Here is a 19,096-nt window from a genome sequence, read left to right as displayed (position 1 = left end):
TCTTTCTGTGTGGAATTTGCATGTTCTCCCCGTGTCTGCGTGGGTTTTCCTCCCACAGTCCAAAGACATGCACATGCAACAAATAAACAAATAAACAAACAAACAAAAGCAAAACAGAACTATCAGAGTTATTGTGGATGTTAAAATTTATAGAAATGTGGTTTCCTGATGAGTGTGGATGCTCTTTTACTGGTGTACCTTATAAAGCTGGACTTATATGAATGTCATAAATGTCAGCAGATATACAGCTACACTGATCAGGATAAAAATAAATCTCTCTGTATTTTACAATAAACAGGACTTTAAATCTGGTGTCTGAGATGCATTGCTAGCATTGAATCTTACACCAACCAGTGACTGGTTTTCTAGAGCTGAAAATGGAAGTAACTGCTGACGCATTAGGCTGAAACAACAAGGAGTTGGGTTAAAAATAATTGCAGAGAAAGAATGAGAATTGTTCTTCTGATAGTAAAGACAAAAAACAAACTTCAGATGAAGTGTTCAGAGGAAGGGTTGCAGTTCAGAAAAGAAAGCGTCATCCTTTAGATATTTACGTCATCATTTACAAAAGACAGAAACAGACAAAAGTTCTGAATTACAGGTTTAAAGTAATGATTACAAAATGATCACTTTGATATCAAAAACCTCAGTTTCTTCTGAGTACTTTCAAACTCTTTATGGGAAATGAAAGGAGAACAGTTTAACTTTTGTTCTGTTTAATGTTAAAACACACAGTTCTTGGGATCATACTTCTGTTAAATTATATTTGCAAACTGACAGAAAGTTAAAGTGTTACATGCCCACCTGTGTATGTTTAACAAGTTTTAACTGTGGAACAGGCACACAAGGAGAAGCTACACGTGCTTTATCACTGCCGTTAGTAATTTTTTTTTTGAGGATGTCACTGATGTAATAAATTCCAAGATAAAAATAAAAATAAAACAGATGTCTTTCCAGGTGTGAGGTTTGAGCCTTTCAGTGCTGCAGTTATTTTCATTGCTTGTAAATAAGTCTTACACTACGGTGGACAAATTTTGAATTTTATAAGGAAAATACTGAACTAAAGATGGTGTTGTCCTGTGAGATGTTATTTAAACGGGTGTTCTGTCATGTAAATTTGGATTAACTGTAATCATCTGGTTATACCTTAACCTTTCGTGTAGTGAACGGAGCAAACTTTTCATTTTTCCTAAGCTGTTGCTTTTATCTATGTGCAAAACTAGGGAGATCAGTCTTAGCGGTGCACATGCAAATCAGCATTAAACTCAAAGTGCCTCACAGAGCTGCAGCATTAATGAAATTAGTTACTGCAGTTGTCATAATTAGAAATTTTGCTTTATATTAAAAAGAAAACCGTTATTACCCAATATGTACTTTGCCTATTTTTTTGTCACATATATAGTGGTTGCACTAAAACCCAGTTTTAGATAAACAAGGATTATTTGGATCTGTGAATCATGCAGTGCTACTTTTGTAGAGTCCAAAAAACAAAATTATGGTGATGTAATTGAGCATAATATGTCCTCACTAAGCTGGAATTGTGCTGCATCAGAAACTCCTAATGTCTTTGTGAACCTCTGCAGAGAAAGGTGAGTATGGGTAGCTGTATGCTGCAGAGGCTCCAGGGCTGACATGCACACCTCTCATCTCAACATGTTATTGTGTTGACCTCTGTTTCAAAGTGTCCTTTCAGCAGGCAGGTATGAAACCAAGATGAAAGTGAATTAATTCAGCTGAACTCTGCATTAAAGAACCAACTCAGTAAGTGACACTGATGTCACAGTGATGTCAGGGACTCACAGTGGTCAGAGTCACAGTTGACAGCTTGGCATTCAGTGTGATATTTAGTTAATTTTCCCATCAAGGCATATTAATATTGTTATTCATATTAATTTCTTCATGTGTTGCCAAGGCCATATATAGATGACATTTGGACGCACACACACACACACACACACACGCACAAACACACACACACACACACACACACACACACACACACACACACACACACACACACACACACACACACACACACACACACCTGAGTCATGTGGGGTATAGTTTGAATATAAGACCGACATACAGTAGCTTGTGATTCTAAAAAAAATGAAGCCTTCTTGGGATCCTTTCAAATATGCTCGAAGCCTGCTGAAAGAGAAGTAGAGCAGGAAGCGAAAGCCACCGAGCAGGAGCTTGAGGAACACATCAAGAATCAGCTAGGCGACCATGAAAAGAACATCCCGCTTGGCTTGCCAGTGCATGTGCCTCGTCCTGCTGAGCCAGCTGTTGAGCTCAACACCACCTAAATGGGCTGAAGTCAAGCTAGTGGTAGACAAAGAAAGGTCAGCCTCTGCACTGGGTCCAAGTGAAGTCCCAAAACATTGCCCCAGAATGGAGTTGAACAGTGACAACCTTCATCACAAAAAAAAATAAAAAAATTCCTGCAACACTGATCAGTTCAGAGGCACTGCCGTTCTGAATTTGGAAGGGAAAATGTTCTCTGTGGTGGCCAAATGTCTACAACTGTTACAATACACTGACACCAGTTGCTATAAGGCAGGCGTCCCAGGGTTCTCCGGTGGTGTAGAACACTTCACCACGATATGGGAGCAGATCCAGACAGCCAAGCATGAAAAACAAGACCTCCATGTAGTCTGCTTGGATGTGGTAAATGCCTATGGCACCAGTCCCCACGAGCTAATCACCTTTGCCCTGGAATTCTTCCATGTGCCACCGAGTATTCAGAACCTCATTTCTAACTACTTTAGGAACTTCATGGTTTGCTACACAATACAGGATGCAGCAACAGGCTGGCACCACCTGGAGAAAGGAATCACAATGGGTTGCTCAGTCTCTCCCATCCTCTTTGCAACAGCCTTTGAAGTCATTCTCATTGGCAGGAAACAGATGGTCTGAGGGGTGAGATCACAACTGCCAGCCCTGCGAAGCTACATGGACAACGTGACAGCCTTTCTCCAAACAGTAGCCTGTACCATCCAGCTCCGGAAAAGGCTTAAAGAACTCCCCAGTTAGGTCAGGATGAGGATAAATCCTTCCAAGGCTCGGAGTCTCTCTATACGGAAAGGTGTCATAAATGGCGACATCTTCATCGTAATGACTAGTGAGAAGACAACATTACTGGCGAAACAACCTGTCCACAGCCTGTACATGGTCAACCCATCAGACCACCACATGAACAATACAGTAATGGCCCAGCTTACTGAAGGCCTGCCTAGGATCAATAGTTTCTCAGATAGGAGAAGGCAAGGCTCGTCCTTGAGCTAAGAGTCAAATCCTTCAGTGCAGAACACCAAAGCACCAGTCTGAACAGGTCGCAAGTGGAGGGGGAGCTAGCAGTCGACCAAACCATCAGCAGGCTGAAAAATCAAGAGGCTGTTGGCAAGACTCAGTCCGGGAGAACTGGCCTGGAGTGGGGGACTGCTCCAAAGACATGGTCCAAAGCCACAAGGAAGGAGAGGAAGGAGCTAGTAATCTCTGAGGTGGTAAGGACCCAGGAGGAACAATATAAGATTGAAGCCCTCAGCCAATGACAGCAAGAGGACCTGGGTAGACATAATTAGCAGGAATGTGGAAGATTCCCCAAGCCAGGCTGAGCTTCCTCTTAAGGTCAACCTACGACATTCTGCCAAGTCCCAGCAACCTCTGCCTGTGGTATGGCTCAGAGGACTACCAACTTTGCAATGCCACAAATTCAAGTCTGCAGCAGATCTTGTAGGATTATCCACCCAGCGCTTTCAGAAGAGTATGGGTGTCACTGGCTCCAAACTCAAAAAGACCCTGAAAGATCGGCTGAGGAAATAGAGCAAGTAAGCTTCTTGCTTTGGCTAAGATGGAAGGATCAGGTGTATGGAAAGCAAGGGTCCTAGGGTTAGCTGCAGGGAGTGGCAGGGAGACGTCCCTACCATTGCTGCACCACTGTGAGATGTTCTAGGATTAATAGAGTGAAACATCAATGAAGAGTGGCTCCTGGCTCATGACCTTGCAGTTACCCACACTTGCCTGTGCTACTACCTATGCCCTATTTATACATTGTGTAGATTATGGTCCCTATTACAGCAAAAAAGAAAGCAGTGTTGCATCTAGTTTTAAAACACCGAGATGATGACAACCAGAATTGAAATTCTTTTTGGAAAACATGGAAGCCATGCCCTCCAGACTAAAGAGACTGTCATCATTGCTCAGTTCAAAAGCCCACATTTCTGATGGTATGGTGGGGCATTAGTGCCTATAGAATTGGCATCTTGCAAATCAGTGTGGCGGGATTTAGAGAAGCATATGCTCCCATACAGATGGTTTCTTTTTCAGGGAAGGCCTTGTATATTTCAGCAAGACAATGTTAAAATGCATATTGCAGCTATTACAACAACATGGCTTCAGAGAACAGTCCAGCTGCTGATCTGGCCTGCCTGCAGTCCAGATCTTTCACCAATTAAAAACTCAGGAAGTGAAAATACACCAAAGAATCCCCAGGATTGTTGAGGAGCTGGAATCCTGTGTCAGACAAAATTCCTCCCCCCAAAATTCAGCAACTGGTCTCCAGATGTTTACAGACTGTTGTTAAATGAAGACGGGATGCTACACAGTGGTAAACATAACCCTGTCCCAACTTTTTTGAGATGTGTTGCTGCCATCGAATTCAAAATTACCTTATTTATTAAATGAGATTTATGAACTTTAAGAGATTTGCAACTCATTGCATTCTGCTTTTATTTACATTGCACACAGCATCCCAACTTTTTTGGAATTGGGGTTGTGATTTGGTGCAAATTAATAAAATCTAAGCATGTAATATGAAATCATTAATCTTCTGAAATATTTCTCCTGCCTTTTTCCCTCTGACTGGTTGTTTACTGAACCACAAACTTACGTAACAGTATTCAGTGATACCATAACCCCCTCCCCAAATCTTCTGCACTGAGTGCCAAGTTTGAGTGGTGCACGTCTTTAGAGCTCAAACCAAATTTACATAAAACACTTAATAAGTGACAGAATAATTCAGTTTCTTTCAGTCTGGTTCCCTTTCAGTCAGTCTGTTTTCCATCCACATGTCAGAGCAGCTTTCTTGTTCCTTTTCTTGTTTCTGTAGGACCTTTAAACCCAGACTGTAATACCTGATAGAATATCTCTGTAAAACATTAAAGCTGAATTTAAAACAGCAGGTTTTAGCTGATTTTACACATACACACGCACGCACGCACGCACACACACACACACACACACACACACACACACACACACACACACACACACACACACACACACACACTTTCTCTCAGTTCCACAGGTCCTGCAGATTGTGTATTTAAGACATTGTTTGAATCTTTTTCTCATTTTTATTTTCAGCTCCTGTGAAAAACCTGCTCAAACAATAAATACATCAAAGAAAGAGGGATCTCAGGACAAATCTTTTCTTGAACACTCTCACAGCTGACAAAATCCAAAGTTTATTGTTTTGCTTTGGTGCACCTGTGACTTCATTCACTTTGACATCTCATGCTGATCCTTACATAAGTGCACACATTCCTCATAACTAATGACCAGGACACAAACCAGGCAGAAATGTCTCAGACAGCAACATCTACTCCATAAGCACAAGACAAATATGAAACACAAATAACTGGAACAGCTTTTTTCTTTTGCCTTTTATAAATGGTTCTGACTGTCAGAACACCTGCAACCTTTGACGATTGAATAGCCGTACATAGTCACTGATTTACTGCAGATTCTATTGTGTAACAAAAGGTTGATGAAGAGCTTTCAAGTAGTTGAATATTTATCAGTATGTTGCAAAAATGTCAAACACTTACTTGCTGTTTTTCTGTTTTTATTTGTCTGAATGTGTCTTCTCTGCTTTTTGTATGTATTAAACTCAGCAAACCTGAGCCCTGGCTTCATTCACAAATGAATCAAAAAGGAAAAAAATGTTTCAAAGTACATGAAAATGAAAAGAAAAACAAATTTAGCAGACCTAACCTGTATGTGCACAGCATGCAATCACACACAAACACACACACACGCATGCTTGTGCATGCACACGTGCGCACACACACACACACTGCCCATCATATTATGTAGTCACTAAAGGGCAGGGAGTGCATCTCAGCACAGAGAGCTGACCATAGTTAAGTGTTCACTCTTGATGCTGGAGCTCAGTTACACTGAAAGACTTCAACAAGATGCTGATACTATACAACAAAGCGTAGTCTACCTCCTTTTGTAGAACGAACTGGTAATACCTCAGGAGGTCACAGTGTACTTCAAGTATTCCAAAGTTCAGGAAAGCCGTTGGAATTTGTGAGCTGATTACTCACTTTTACAAGCTGCAGCAACAAGACGATTTTACTTCTTTCAGCTTTTTAAGCTTTTTTAAGGGCTCTCTCTGGACCAGTTTGCCAGTGTTTTTTTTGAACTGGTGTCTTAATTATTTTAATGGAGGATGCTACAGTAACCAACACAGTCACTGTGCATTCTTTTTCTACATTTGTGTAATTAGAGAAGACAAATTCAGCAGGTAAGTCTATCAAATTCAGAAATATTTAACACTTCTTCTATTCTGTGTTTTTAAATAATGTTTTTTCAATAATGTCACAGGTGCTGGAACAAAATTCTGAGGGAAACAATATTTAGTTCCATTAACATTAAGTCACCTTCTCGTGTCCTGGTTGTACAAAACCATGGGGTTTGGTGACCTCCTTGAACAGGTGGGCAGCACTGGCCGCTTCCAAATCCTGCACGTAATCCTCCTTTGCACACCTATCCTGATGATGGCCAGTCACAACCTGCTGCAAAACTTTGTGGCTGCGGTGCCTCCTCACTACTGTAGCGCTCACTCAAACCTCTCGCAGTCCCAGCTGAGCCCAGAGGAAACTTTGCGGATCACGGTACCACAAGACCAAACAGGGAAACCGCATAGGTGCCAGCGGTATGCTGTTCCACAGTGGCACCTCCTGGCTAATAATGAGACCTCCAATTTAGGGAAGCAGGGAAAGATGCAGGATGATGTGGATGCTGAACTGCAAGGATGCATAGATGGATGGACGTATAACATGACTGAGATGAGCTCCACAATCATATCTGATGTAAAACTGCATTTTTCAGACACTGTTTTTCCAGTTAGATTTTTCATCACAGTGCAGATATTTGTATGAGGTAATGTGTATTAACTTGTGTGCATTTTTTTTTTTTTTTTTTGCTAGTGGCATTTAGTGTGTAACCTGCGCTCCTTGAAGCAAATGGGACAAACCATCTATATGGGAGGGGTGCTTCTGGGAGCTCCTCTCTTGGGAGGCCTTGCAGACAAGTAACTTCAAAAGAAAGCAAACATCTTCTTTAGATCGTAGTATGAGTATGAAACAGCTCATCAACTCAAATAATGATTCACCATCTTCTAGATACGGCCGACGCGCTCTTCTGCTTGTGTCTTACCTGCTGATGGCGATCTCTGGAACCTGTACAGCGTTCTCGACCTCCTTCCCCCTCTTCTGCTTGTTCCGATTTGGCTGTGGCATGGCTCTGTCTGGTGTGGTACTCAACAGCTTCTCTCTCAGTAAGATCTTTAGCTCATCAAATAAGAACAGTTTACTTGACTGGCAGGATGCTGATGACATGGGGTCATAATCTTACTAAAATGTCTCATTTATCTCAAGTTGTCGAGTGGATCCCTACTCGTGTGCGAACTGTGGTGGGTACAATAGTTGGCTACAGTTACACAGTGGGCCAGTTGATCCTGGCGCTCACAGCCTACTTCATCCGGGACTGGAGGTGGTTGACCCTGGCTGTGTCTTTGCCTTTCTATGTGTTCTTCCTCTACGCATGGTGAGATGCCAAGCATTGAACTGAAGGGTTTCAGCTATATTCACTGATGAATGTTAGAAGTTGGAAACATTTCAGTGTTAAAATATGTAGTTGTTGCTCTCACCCAACAAATATTTCTCATAGGTGGTTTCATGAATCTGCAAGATGGTTAGCCTTAAGGAACGAGTCCGATAAAGCTATCAGGAAACTTAAAAGTGTGGCTCGATTTAACGGCCGACGTGAAGAGGGAGAAAAAATTGACACTGAGGTAAGGGAAAGTTTACGCTGCGGTACATTGGTATCTATGTTGTACACGAACAAACTGTGAATTGACAATAGTTTCTCTTTGTGTGCAGATGCTCCAGGAGTCCATGAAGAATGAGCTGTCCTGTTCAAAGGGCTCCTACACTGCCTTGGATCTGTTTCGTACACCCCACATGAGGAGGATGACAGTGTGTCTGTGCGCTGTCTGGTGTGTGTCCTGCTCTAGTTGGAAAACTCATTGACAATTTTACAGCACCTTCTTTAAAACTGCAATGACACCCAGTGTATTTTTATACTCAGGTTATCAACCAGCTTTGCCTACTATGGCCTTTCCATGGATCTGCAAAAGTTCGGAGTGGACATGTACTTAATACAAGTGATCTTCGGAGCGGTTGACATTCCGTCTAAAATTATCATAAATGTGACTATGAGTTATATTGGACGCCGGCCGTCGCAGTGTGGTGCTCTTATCATTGCTGGAATCACTGTCTTGATCAACCTGCTGGTACCTTATGGTATGTTAGAACACAGATATGTAGACAAGAAAAAGGCACATGCAACCACTTTACTATCACCACAGCACTGTGACATACTGCAGAAACAAATGAGTGACGTGATGGATGTTGCACTCTTTCGCAGATAAACAGACCGTACGCACTTGTCTGGCTGTAGTGGGTAAAGGTTGTCTTGCTGCATCCTTCAACTGCTGTTACCTTTACTCTGGAGAACTGTACCCAACCATCATTCGGTAAGTCTCACCTGGCAAAAACATGAAACTGCCGGTATTGCCTTGATTTAACAATTCAATCTAATTTTTGCTGAAGAAATATGAGCTCACTTTTATTCATAAAGGAGCTAGATACATTTCTGTATTGGACTTATTGTAAGTTAGCGTGATTAAATTTTGCTGAACTGGAAAATCCTCCAGTAGCCAGGACCCAGATTATTCATAGGCTAACAGTATAATCAGCCAAAATAAAAGTTTACTGCCTGCAAACCACAGTAAAGATGATATCTGAGCTATGTTTTTATGGCACATTCGTAGTCTGTACAGGCATTTGTTACTCTTATACCCACACTGACACTGACTGTAGATTCTTGACTATCACTGGCTAGCATCCCAAGATGGCTTTGGTTTTTGCAAACAAACCAGGAGCAAACAAATATCCTTCTTAAATATTAGGTGAACAATAAAAGAACACCTCCCTTGACCTCATAGGCTATATGTACTTTACATTAGAAACAAAAAAGCAGTTGCACATGCACATTTTTATTTTTACATCTTCTCTCTTAGTCAGAACGGCATGGGATGGGTGTCCGTGATGGCACGTGTAGGAGCTATGGTGGCCCCCATGGTGCTTCTCACAGGGGAATACATACCTTGGCTACCAGGTTTGATCTATGGAGGGGTGCCAATCCTCAGTGGGGTCGCTGCTATCTTTCTTCCAGAAACACTTGGCATACCCCTCCCTGACACAATACAAGATGTGGAGGACAGGTAAGACTGAGTTCCAGGACGCAGCATGTGTTCCTTTTATTTCATCCCTGCATGCCCCAGAATCAAAACATTCATTTTAGAAACAGTACTCAGGCGGACTCAGGAGGGCAACGTATACAGCAAGAAAACCAAACAGCAAATCATCATGGTTTACTCAAGGAAAAAAAGCACATACAGCTAGTAGAGAGAGAGAGAGAGAGAGAGAGAGAGAGAGAGAGGAAAAAAATTTATATATCCATATTTGCATTTTCTATTTTGAACACAGGGGATCTGGGAAAAGCTCCAAAATGTCACCAAAGGAAACAATAATCTTGGAAGACACCCAGGCAAACCTCCTAAAGCCTGTTGCCTGAGGGCATTTGTGCTGTACTTCTGATGTTCTTGTACTCCACATGTTAATGAAAGTAGAGTGAGTACTGCTTTCATCTCTTCTCTGTTCATTTGATTTCCACAAAGTCTTTGCTTTGCCTTACGATTGCTGGACAAATGCTGTGAATTTATTGTTTTTCTTCTGTACAAATTTGTTATATTACATACAGAACAACACCGTGAAAAGAATACTGTGGACAATCAGACTTGTTTATCTGAAAGTCAGTAGTTTTAGGGACTTTAATCTTACTTTGTAGTTGTTTTTTTTTTTTATTTTGAATATGCAGAAGACCATGCTTTCACAGGCATTTTTTATTACTTTATATTACAAGTCTGTATTTGAAAACAAGGACTATATTTTCAGTTAAATCAAAACTTCTCATAATCCTATTTAAACCTGTCTTTTTTTTTTTAAATGGACTTTTGAACACAAATACTAGCAAAGCTTGTTTGAGTGTATTTTATTTGGCTTGAGTCATTGTCAGCTGAATTAACTAAAACAAGTCAGAACAAGAAATCAAGGATTTCAATTTAAATAAAAGCAGCAGGAGGAGCCACCCAACAGAAGGTACTAAGTACTAAACAGTAGGAAACAGTTTTTTACCGCCTCAGCCTGAACTTATGCATCATGAAAATAAAAAATGTGTACTCCAACCTGATGTCAGCAGATTTCCCATGATTAATGTGAAAATGACCCCCACCCTTTAAAAATGAACTATTCTACCCAATGTTTGCGAGACAGATCAGTGTTTGTGACAGAAACTTTAGATGGGTCACAGAATTTTGTTTTTACTCTTCATAAGCTGTGCTGCAGCAAACATCACACTTTGTCAGATTTTGAAAAATTATTTCACAGCCCACATTGTGAATTTGTTTTTTTTATTTTCATCATGTTGCACACTCTGGATTCAACACAGCTCTCTCTAATCGTTACAGTTACTCTCCAGAAGGGCGCCTTTGCAGTATACATACTGTTTTTTTTTTAAACCGTATTTCATGGTCTTCTTATAATTTTCCAGGAACTGACATCAGTATTTGCGTTTTGGGTTTTTTTTTTTTTTTTTTCTATTGTTTCGGTTAATGGAAGAAAACCACTGTTGCAGACTAACCACTCACACCAAGCAAAAGATAAACTCTTGTGATTTAGAAATTTCTGCATCTTGCTGTTGTGACACCATCTAGTGGTGGATATATGCCAATGCAGGAGATGAAGTTAACGTCAACGGACCGTCTGTACATCTTCATCCTATTAAAATAATGGCCTGTCATTTTTTTTAAACAAAAGTTTTATTTTTGCCTAAATCATCATATTTTCAGTGTTTGATTCAGGTTTTTTTGTCTTTTCTGAAATACATGAAAGGCCGTTATTTTACGATGGTGAAGATATGACAAACAAAGGGGGTAAACTAAAGGTAACATGTGACATGAAGTCTTAGCCAGAGCGAGCCTTTTGTCTTTAAAGATTTAAATAATTTCTCAAAAGATCCGTCTTCACCCTGACATTTATCAGAGGAGAGACGATAATGCTGGAGGAAAAAAAAAATCCAGATTTACAATAAATAGATCCTCAAAAATGTATGTTTTCAATTTAAGGATCACCCCATACTTTCCCCTTTGAAATACTTATCATTCTACAATATCCAGCTCTTACACAAGAAACATGTTTTTATGTGTGTCTGGCACAAACTGCATGAGCCATCACTTTAGAGAGTGAAACTGCTATCGAGAACAGTTTGGTTATAATATATAAACCCACAATCACTGTATTAAACAGATTTTATTTCACTGTCAGGTTTTATGTGTGCACTCCTGAGACACACTGTGTACCTTGTGCATGCCAGACGAGTCCAACCCTAAGCCAAGAAAAAAAAAAAAAAAAAAAGAGAGATGAATCACAATACGGAGCAAAGCGTTCTGCAGAAATGACTACAACATAAAATGATATGAATAAAGATTTATTTTCTCATATGAACAGGTGGATTCATTTTTCATTGTATTTTACAATCTATGACAATCTCGCAGTTTTTTTCTTTTTTCTAGCATATTTCAGGAATGACATGGGGGAAAGGTTCTTTTTTATTGCTGAATGTTAAATGAAATACACTTTCACTGACTGGAAAAGAATTGTCTGCTGCTTTTTTTTTGTGTGTTTTTTTTAAATCTCTTTTTTTTTTTTTAAACCATGCACCCATCTAACCTTGACCACAAGGACATGCAGAGGAGAGGTGTTCAAACATTTCAAGCGAGGGTGGGGTCAGGTGGGGTGGAGGGTCATAAAATTCAACAGAAGAGACTGATAGGACGTGCCCGGTAGCATCTCAAGCGGGTGAGAGGACTGGCAAAGTGAAGGGAGTGTCACATTTAAACTAGAGGAGAAGTCTTCTTTTGCATTTTTTTTTCAAACATACAAAATTAGACCCAGAGGTGAGAAACTCAATGAAATATCTTCAAGGTGTGACTGATGTGTGACCAGAAAACATCCTCTGTTACAGCGCTACTGTGCATTTACCATATACCAGTCAGAATTGCAGATCAATGTTTTAAAGACAGTTTTTTTTTTTAAATCGATAATCACCTGATTATTCAGCATTCCTTTATTTTTTTTCAATGAGGAGCAGAAATATACCAACAGCGATGAAACATCAACTGTCCTTTCTCTCAGAGCCAGGCTAATGGGTGTGACACTGAAATATCTTTTTACTTTCAAAATTATCATTTACAGGCTAAATTTTAAATGACTCAATCTGTCAACAAGACAAAGCAGTACACGTTACTATTAGAGGAGAAACTATTTGGATTCTATTGATATTACTTGGAAGTGTGCACGTAAGATGGAGTGATCTAAACCGAGTGATAAAGTAATTCACAGACACAGTCATTCAGTGGACGTGACATTAAGTGAACAAGAAAGGCTGAAAACATGAAAAATGGCTGCATAATGGCTTTAAAAAAATAACTCAGGTAAATATGCATCTGTATCATGTTATTTCATTCTACACTATAGGCATCAAATAGTTTTTTCACACAACACACTACAGTCACCTCTTAGAAAATGATGTAATCAAACAGCAAAATAGAAAGTTTGCATATTTTTGCATCATATGATCCTCCAAAGTTTCACAGCTATTTCATTAATATTGTCTGGTATGTTCTGTACTATTATCCACTGAGCTGCTTCCACCTGGCTTTTCTTTTCTCCGTATGGTAGTGATCAGGGAACTGGTAGACTGTGTGTTAACATACAGGTCCTCAACATCTGAGAACGTTAGTCTTAGGTAGACCTAAACGTGAGGAAGAGGGCGAGCTTGGGCTTGAGGTGGAGAGGGAAGCATGAGGAAATCCTGAGACACTGTGTGGCCTTTAGCACAAGCCACAAAAACAGAATGGACACATAAGGATGATTAGGTGTGGGAGTTAGGGGCTTGACTGAAAACAGATGTGATCTTTTTGTTTTGCCACTGCCTCTGATGGCAGGGGTCGCCCTGTGCCAAGCGACTCAGTGTTTGTTGGCCACATACCAGGCTAACATGAGGAAAACCTGCTGGGGAAAAAAAAAAAAAAAGGCTGTAACTGGGGCAGGGTGGGGAGGGGCAGAATAGCTGTAAACACATCAAGCAACGACCTGCATAACATACCACCCTACAGCAGCCTTGCCTGCTCACCTACACTGGGGTCACCGTTCTGATAAACCACTTTTCTGCAAACCTCCGAGACACTTCACTCTCCTGAGACACCAGTAGACCCACACATTTGATGTCATCACAACAAACAGTGAAGTTCATCTGACAATCACAAACGTATGCAAGCCAACTGACTGACACACACGCACACACGCACACACACACACACACACACACACACACACACACACACACACACACACACACACACACACAGACATTTATGCACACGCAACACAATCTCTCACTCTGTCACTCTCTTTCTCCTGGTAGACATTAGTTAGTGGGCAAAAAGAATCTGCACTGTACTTATGAGGCGTTCTAATAAATCCCAAATCATATAACCCTACAGGGGAATCATATTATCATATGTAAACATACACTTTATGTTGAAGTGGTTTATATTGTGTGATATGGAAGGGGCTATGCTCCAGTGAGGCTAGACTTCTCAAAGAATGCAATTTGGAAAGAAAATGAAACAGGAAACCAGAGAGGAAAAAAAAAACATAAATGTGTATAAAAAATGAGGCGTCCATATAAGAAAGGCTACAAAAACCTCCACTGGCCCTCTGGTATCGGCATACAGCAAAAGGCACCACAATATTACTCTATTTTTTAACGTTGTGAAAAAACTGGCACATCTTTTTATGCTGTAAATCAAAATGTACATATAAATAGAGTTTTCCCTATAAAAAAGTCTTTGCTGTTAGCTAGTAGACAACGTTTTGCTAAAATGAAAATAAATATTTCATTTGTTTAGAATATCTGTCAGTTATATAAAATAAAAATATTTCTTATAGATGCAGGTCTATACTATATTGATTTTTGTTGGTTCATTATCACTCTTTAGTGTGGTGTACTGTCCGGCTTGGAGCGTGACTGTGTGAGTCTCGTATGCATGTTCCCATGCCCACTGTGCCGCCCCGACGAGTGAGAAGTCCGACTGTCCGCCGGCCTGTAGATGGTGGAAGGCTCGGCATTCATGTTCTGCATACTGAGGAAGGGCGTGCTCTCGCCGTCCTCCTCTGACTCACTATCTGTTAGGCAGCTTCGAGACCCATAGTCCCGAGATGCCTCATATCCTCGTGGGGCCACGTGGCCATTCAGTCTGGATCTCCGCCAGCGCCGACTACCAGTTCCACTGGACCCACTTCTCTTTGGTTGCTCCCGAGAGGACAGATACTCCTGGGTGGTCTCATAGTCTTCATCCTCAGCCAGCCGGTAGGGGCTGGAGGGAAGGCTTCCCCTGCTGTCATTTAGATAGGTTCGACGCTGCTGCCGGTAAGGCTCCTGGCAATGAGCATCGTGTAGGGGCACCTGGTAGCGGCGCAGTAGAGGCTGGTCATCCTCCAGAGGGTAGGGATTGTGGACAGCGGGAGGGAGCGACATGGCATGGCTGGCATTGGGGGATGTGATCTGGAAGGTAGGCACCTGCGGGGGTAATGAGTAATGGAAATCCACTGGGGATAGGCGGGCTGGTGTTGTCAGGGCTGACACGTATCTGTGGTAAATACAGAGAGGAGGAGGTTATAGTTAATTAGAGAAGAACAAAGAGAAGGGCTGAGAAAGAAAGCTGCACACACAGTAAAGAAGTGTGAATGTGTCATAGGTGCTCAGTAAACTGAATCAACATGACGCCTCTCAAGCTGCACGTGGACTTAAATATGTAGTCAAAATTATTACTTTTCTACAAAGACATTTAGTTTAGATTTTCACCTGAGCTGCACTGCTCGCTGCTGCAGGTGGAACATTGGGTGTTGGTTACAGCTTTTTTTCCAAATGTAAGTGTACTTTAGTTCCAGCAATTCTCTGCAGTCTAGATAATTATATTACTGTTATATTTGGTACTCTATTACTGCTCAGACTGCGTTTCTTTTTGTATGGAGAACTGAAATGCCTCTAATGGGAAATTAATGTCTCTATTCGCAAAAGCATCATGCAGTCTCCTCTGTGATCTATTCTGGATCCCGTTCTTTTATTAATGCTGTTGGATTATATAACCCAACACAAACGCAATACTGCTTCATGTTAAAGATAGCCAAAAGTAAAATCATCATTACTAGCGTATTAATGTTGATACAGAAAGCTTTTATAAGAATATGGCTCAGTATTTAGTACCCAGCCAGTCACTGTTTTACATAGCAGACTGAACAGTTAACATTTGCATTAGTTCTTTGAGAATCTCTTGACTGATACGAGCAGCCAGGCAGCAGCCCTTTGGGCTGGAGAAGGATGAGGACTTACTTCTTTAATGCCCCTAGGCTCTGGATCAACCTGCCCAACAAGCTCACCCAGCTAAATCAGGGTTCTATTCTTTACAACACTCTTCAAAACAAACTCACATTTAGCCATTTAATAAGTATACTAACACCATGCCTGATTGCTGAAACCTATGCAGAGTTTTCTTTCATTTGCAGTATTATAATAACAAAACAACAACAATTCAACCATTCATGAAAGACAGCTTAGAATTAATGTATGACTAGCGGTGACTCACTTGGACCAGAGTGTACAAAGTGTCTTTTTTATTGCCTTTAGGAAACTAGGAAACCTGCTGTGTGAGACACAAGCCCGAGATTCCGCACAACACTACTTATTCAGCTGAGGCACAAACCGCCACCATGATCAAAGCGGTACGGGCTACCTGGAATGACTCTGAGGACGTGGTTAAGTAATCTGGATCTGCATCACAGCTTAGCAGTCATGGCCATATTTAGGCACACATGCTACATGCGGGTATTGTCAAGTACTCGAGCAGATAAAAGGCAGCGCATGGCTTGCTTGGTTAGGCTTTCTTGGGTACTGACAGTTTGCATAGATTCTGTACATATGAGCTGCAGCCTCCTTGATACATTACTTCCATTTTGGCTCAGTGGTAAAGTGGTATAATCCGGCTTTAGTTTCTAATTAGGCCCGACTGCTATGCATTTTAAATGCGGAAAGGTAATTAAACCTTGTTGAGGTAAATCCAGTTGCACCTTTCCTTCAAATGAGTCCCACTAAGCACACTGAGCCATTGGATGCTTCTAGACTGTGCCACTTTGTATGATGCATTTCACTTAGATTAATTTTTTTTTATTTGTGACAGTAAAGATGGCTTCCTGTCTGTGACCTATGTATATATTACACACAAACACTGACACTTGATTTTTTGCAATACTGAATATTACATTTGAGAAATATTTAAAAAAAAAAAAAGTCTATTTAAATATCAGCGTCTGTTTCTTTTTGAACCAGCTAGTTAGCTTGAGCTATCACTATACAGTAGTGTTTTCTAATGCTCACCCATCTGAAAAGGATTAACTGATGGTGAGCATTACCAAGCATGCATAAAGCAAGACACTAGAATTGATGCAGATCCCAAAGACTAAATTATCTTGAATAGTTCAGTTTCAGCTGCAGCTACTTTTGGTAACAGAAAATGCGGTTCACTGTGGAAGGTCACAAATGATCTGTTGCTGTTTTAATAACAAAGTTGGACAATAATTGGCCCTCTTCCATTACAACAGCTGTGATTTTAAACAACACACAGTGAATCAAGTTGGTTACATCATTTACTTAGGTCTCATTTTACATCTCACTGACTGCTCATTTATTATTCCTACCAATATTTCAAACTGAATCACTGCCAAAAAAAAAAAAAAAGGCAAAAATGACACCTCTACAAATCCTGATGCTTTACTGTAGAGATGCTTTGGTGAAAACAGTGCTAAGCATCAAGCTCACTGATAAAAATGTTCCATTTCCTGCAACTTCATCTCAGGAAGAGTCAGCTTTTAATGAGAAGCTATGTTCAGTTTTCATTAGAAGCAACTTAATACAGCTTTTTATTTTCTGGGAATGTTGCTGCCACCCAGCGTATAACACTGCATAAATACAGTGTAAATATTGCAATACTTTTTACAGCAGGCCATAGGCTCAAATCACCATTGTGTCACCAGACTATTAATGACTCAACAGACATTTATTTGAATGAAAATCTTTAAACAAAGGCGAGTAAGTGTTACAACAGGAAAGCAGGACATTCTCATATGGAGCACCCTTTTAAAGCAGGTCTTCCTTACTGTTAGTCACATAAGTAAGCAATAATTTAAAAAAAAAAAAACCCTAAATGTTTTCTTTTTCGCTATGTGAGAGTTGTGTTGATGCGGTAGAAACCAACCATGCTCCCAAATTCCCAAATTTCCTCTCAGCTCACTGCTAATCCCGGCTTGTTGAGGGATGGATTGTCAGCTGTGAATAGTACTCGAAATCAAAACATCAGCAGAGAGCGGGGAGGGCATTTGGGAATTTTGAATGCCACAATCAGGCAATGTAACAATGTAACACTGACTACTATTGAATTACAATACTTAAATAAAGAGTATGACCTAAATACACATCATTTAGATTTAGGTTTTCTGATCTGTCACATGAGAACTTTAATTTCTCTGTGCCTCTGGTACAGACATATTTACATGAAGTAAAGAAAATAATATTACACCGCTGTGGAGGTGATGAAAGGCATATTTCTTCACTTCTGCCAGACTTTCTGATTTTCCTCTTTGTGCTAACTTTCACTAAACCTGTCCTATTTCTGCTGTAGTAGAGTTGAAATTGATGTCTTATCTGACTGTGCAAAATGGCAGACAAGTGTATTTAACAAAATGTCACACCATCCTTAAATAAAATAAAATAAAATTAAAGGGAACAGTAGCCAATTAGAATTGCATACTGGCCTGGGAATAATGTAATATCTGTATGCACAGAGTTCCCATTGAAATGAGCACTGTTTCTCACTCTTGCCTACCTTAGCGTATTTCATCATCATGCCTGCTGTGTGTCAGTTTCCACTGAGTCTCTCAGAGTGCCCTGACTGGCCTCTCGAGGCTGAGAGAGAACCAGCAGAGAGAGGAAACTTCTCAAAATATTCATGACAAACCCAGTGCCATATCAGCCACACAGGTCTGGTTCCCACCTGTCGCTGTGAGGAGAGTCTCCCAGCGAGTCGAAGGAGTCCCCGTACTGCAGCCTCGGCCGATGGGGGTCAGAGTAACCACAGTGTGCAGCTCGCCGTGCTCGAGCCTCCATGCACGCAGGGCTGCTGCATTTACTGGTCCCCACGGATGATGACATCATTCCCGGCGAGTCAGAGAGGATGCTGTCAGAATGTTCCAGGCTCCATGTCCGTTCCTCATGTCTGACAAAAAAAAAAAAAGGTGTTAACATGCACACACCCCACAATACGTCCAAGTTTTTTTTTCTTTAAAGATGCTTAATAACAAATCTGCACCTGTTTCTGGAGGCAGAGCATTTACACAGTTAAACTGTAATTCTATGATCTGTTAGTTAAAAACATACCCAGTCCTATTCCTCTCTAACCTTCATATAAAAACATATCATTCCCTCACAGCTACGCTGTGATCAAAATGCCCACGTTTCTTCTAAAGAGAAGTCCACAAGAACCTTTCAGAAACAACAGAAGAAA

At 40.7% G+C, this 19,096-nt stretch overlaps 2 protein-coding genes across 2 annotated transcripts in view; one reads left to right on the top strand and one right to left on the bottom strand.

The window, feature by feature from the left end:
* Positions 1-6,196: 6,196 nt before the first annotated feature.
* Positions 6,197-11,831, top strand: slc22a6l (solute carrier family 22 member 6, like). The gene is made up of 11 exons (XM_030746819.1): positions 6,197-6,535; positions 6,616-7,103; positions 7,221-7,324; positions 7,416-7,570; positions 7,671-7,839; positions 7,963-8,086; positions 8,175-8,290; positions 8,383-8,597; positions 8,722-8,830; positions 9,377-9,580; positions 9,846-11,831. Exons 2-11 carry the CDS (start codon positions 6,699-6,701, stop codon positions 9,931-9,933), a joined length of 1,689 nt encoding a protein of 562 aa, XP_030602679.1. The 5' UTR covers positions 6,197-6,535; positions 6,616-6,698; the 3' UTR covers positions 9,934-11,831.
* Positions 11,832-11,894: 63 nt separating this feature from the next.
* The window catches only part of nrg2a (neuregulin 2a), a 71,971-nt gene continuing 64,769 nt past the window's right edge, over positions 11,895-19,096 (bottom strand). Inside the window, exons 10-11 of the mRNA XM_030746818.1 lie at positions 18,587-18,808; positions 11,895-15,130 (exon numbers count right to left, since the gene is read on the bottom strand). Of these exons, the coding sequence (XP_030602678.1) occupies positions 14,476-15,130; positions 18,587-18,808 (877 nt within the window). The 3' untranslated portion in view covers positions 11,895-14,475. The remainder of the gene's footprint in view (positions 15,131-18,586; positions 18,809-19,096) is intronic.

The sequence above is a fragment of the Archocentrus centrarchus genome, chromosome 14 (assembly GCF_007364275.1).
Source record: "Archocentrus centrarchus isolate MPI-CPG fArcCen1 chromosome 14, fArcCen1, whole genome shotgun sequence".
NCBI lineage: Eukaryota > Metazoa > Chordata > Actinopteri > Cichliformes > Cichlidae > Archocentrus > Archocentrus centrarchus.
The sequence above is the reverse complement of the archived record's forward strand: the minus strand, read 5'-3'. Positions and strand labels throughout refer to the sequence as shown.

Excerpts from the sequence above, each read along its gene's own strand:
- slc22a6l (XM_030746819.1), top strand. The coding sequence starts at position 6,699 with ATGGGGTTTGGTGACCTCCTTGAACAGGTGGGCAGCACTGGCCGCTTC. Across the intron at positions 8,598-8,721 it reads CAACCTGCTGGTACCTTATG|ATAAACAGACCGTACGCACT; the intron begins GTATGTTAGAAC and ends ACTCTTTCGCAG. Across the intron at positions 9,581-9,845 it reads ATACAAGATGTGGAGGACAG|GGGATCTGGGAAAAGCTCCA; the intron begins GTAAGACTGAGT and ends TTTTGAACACAG.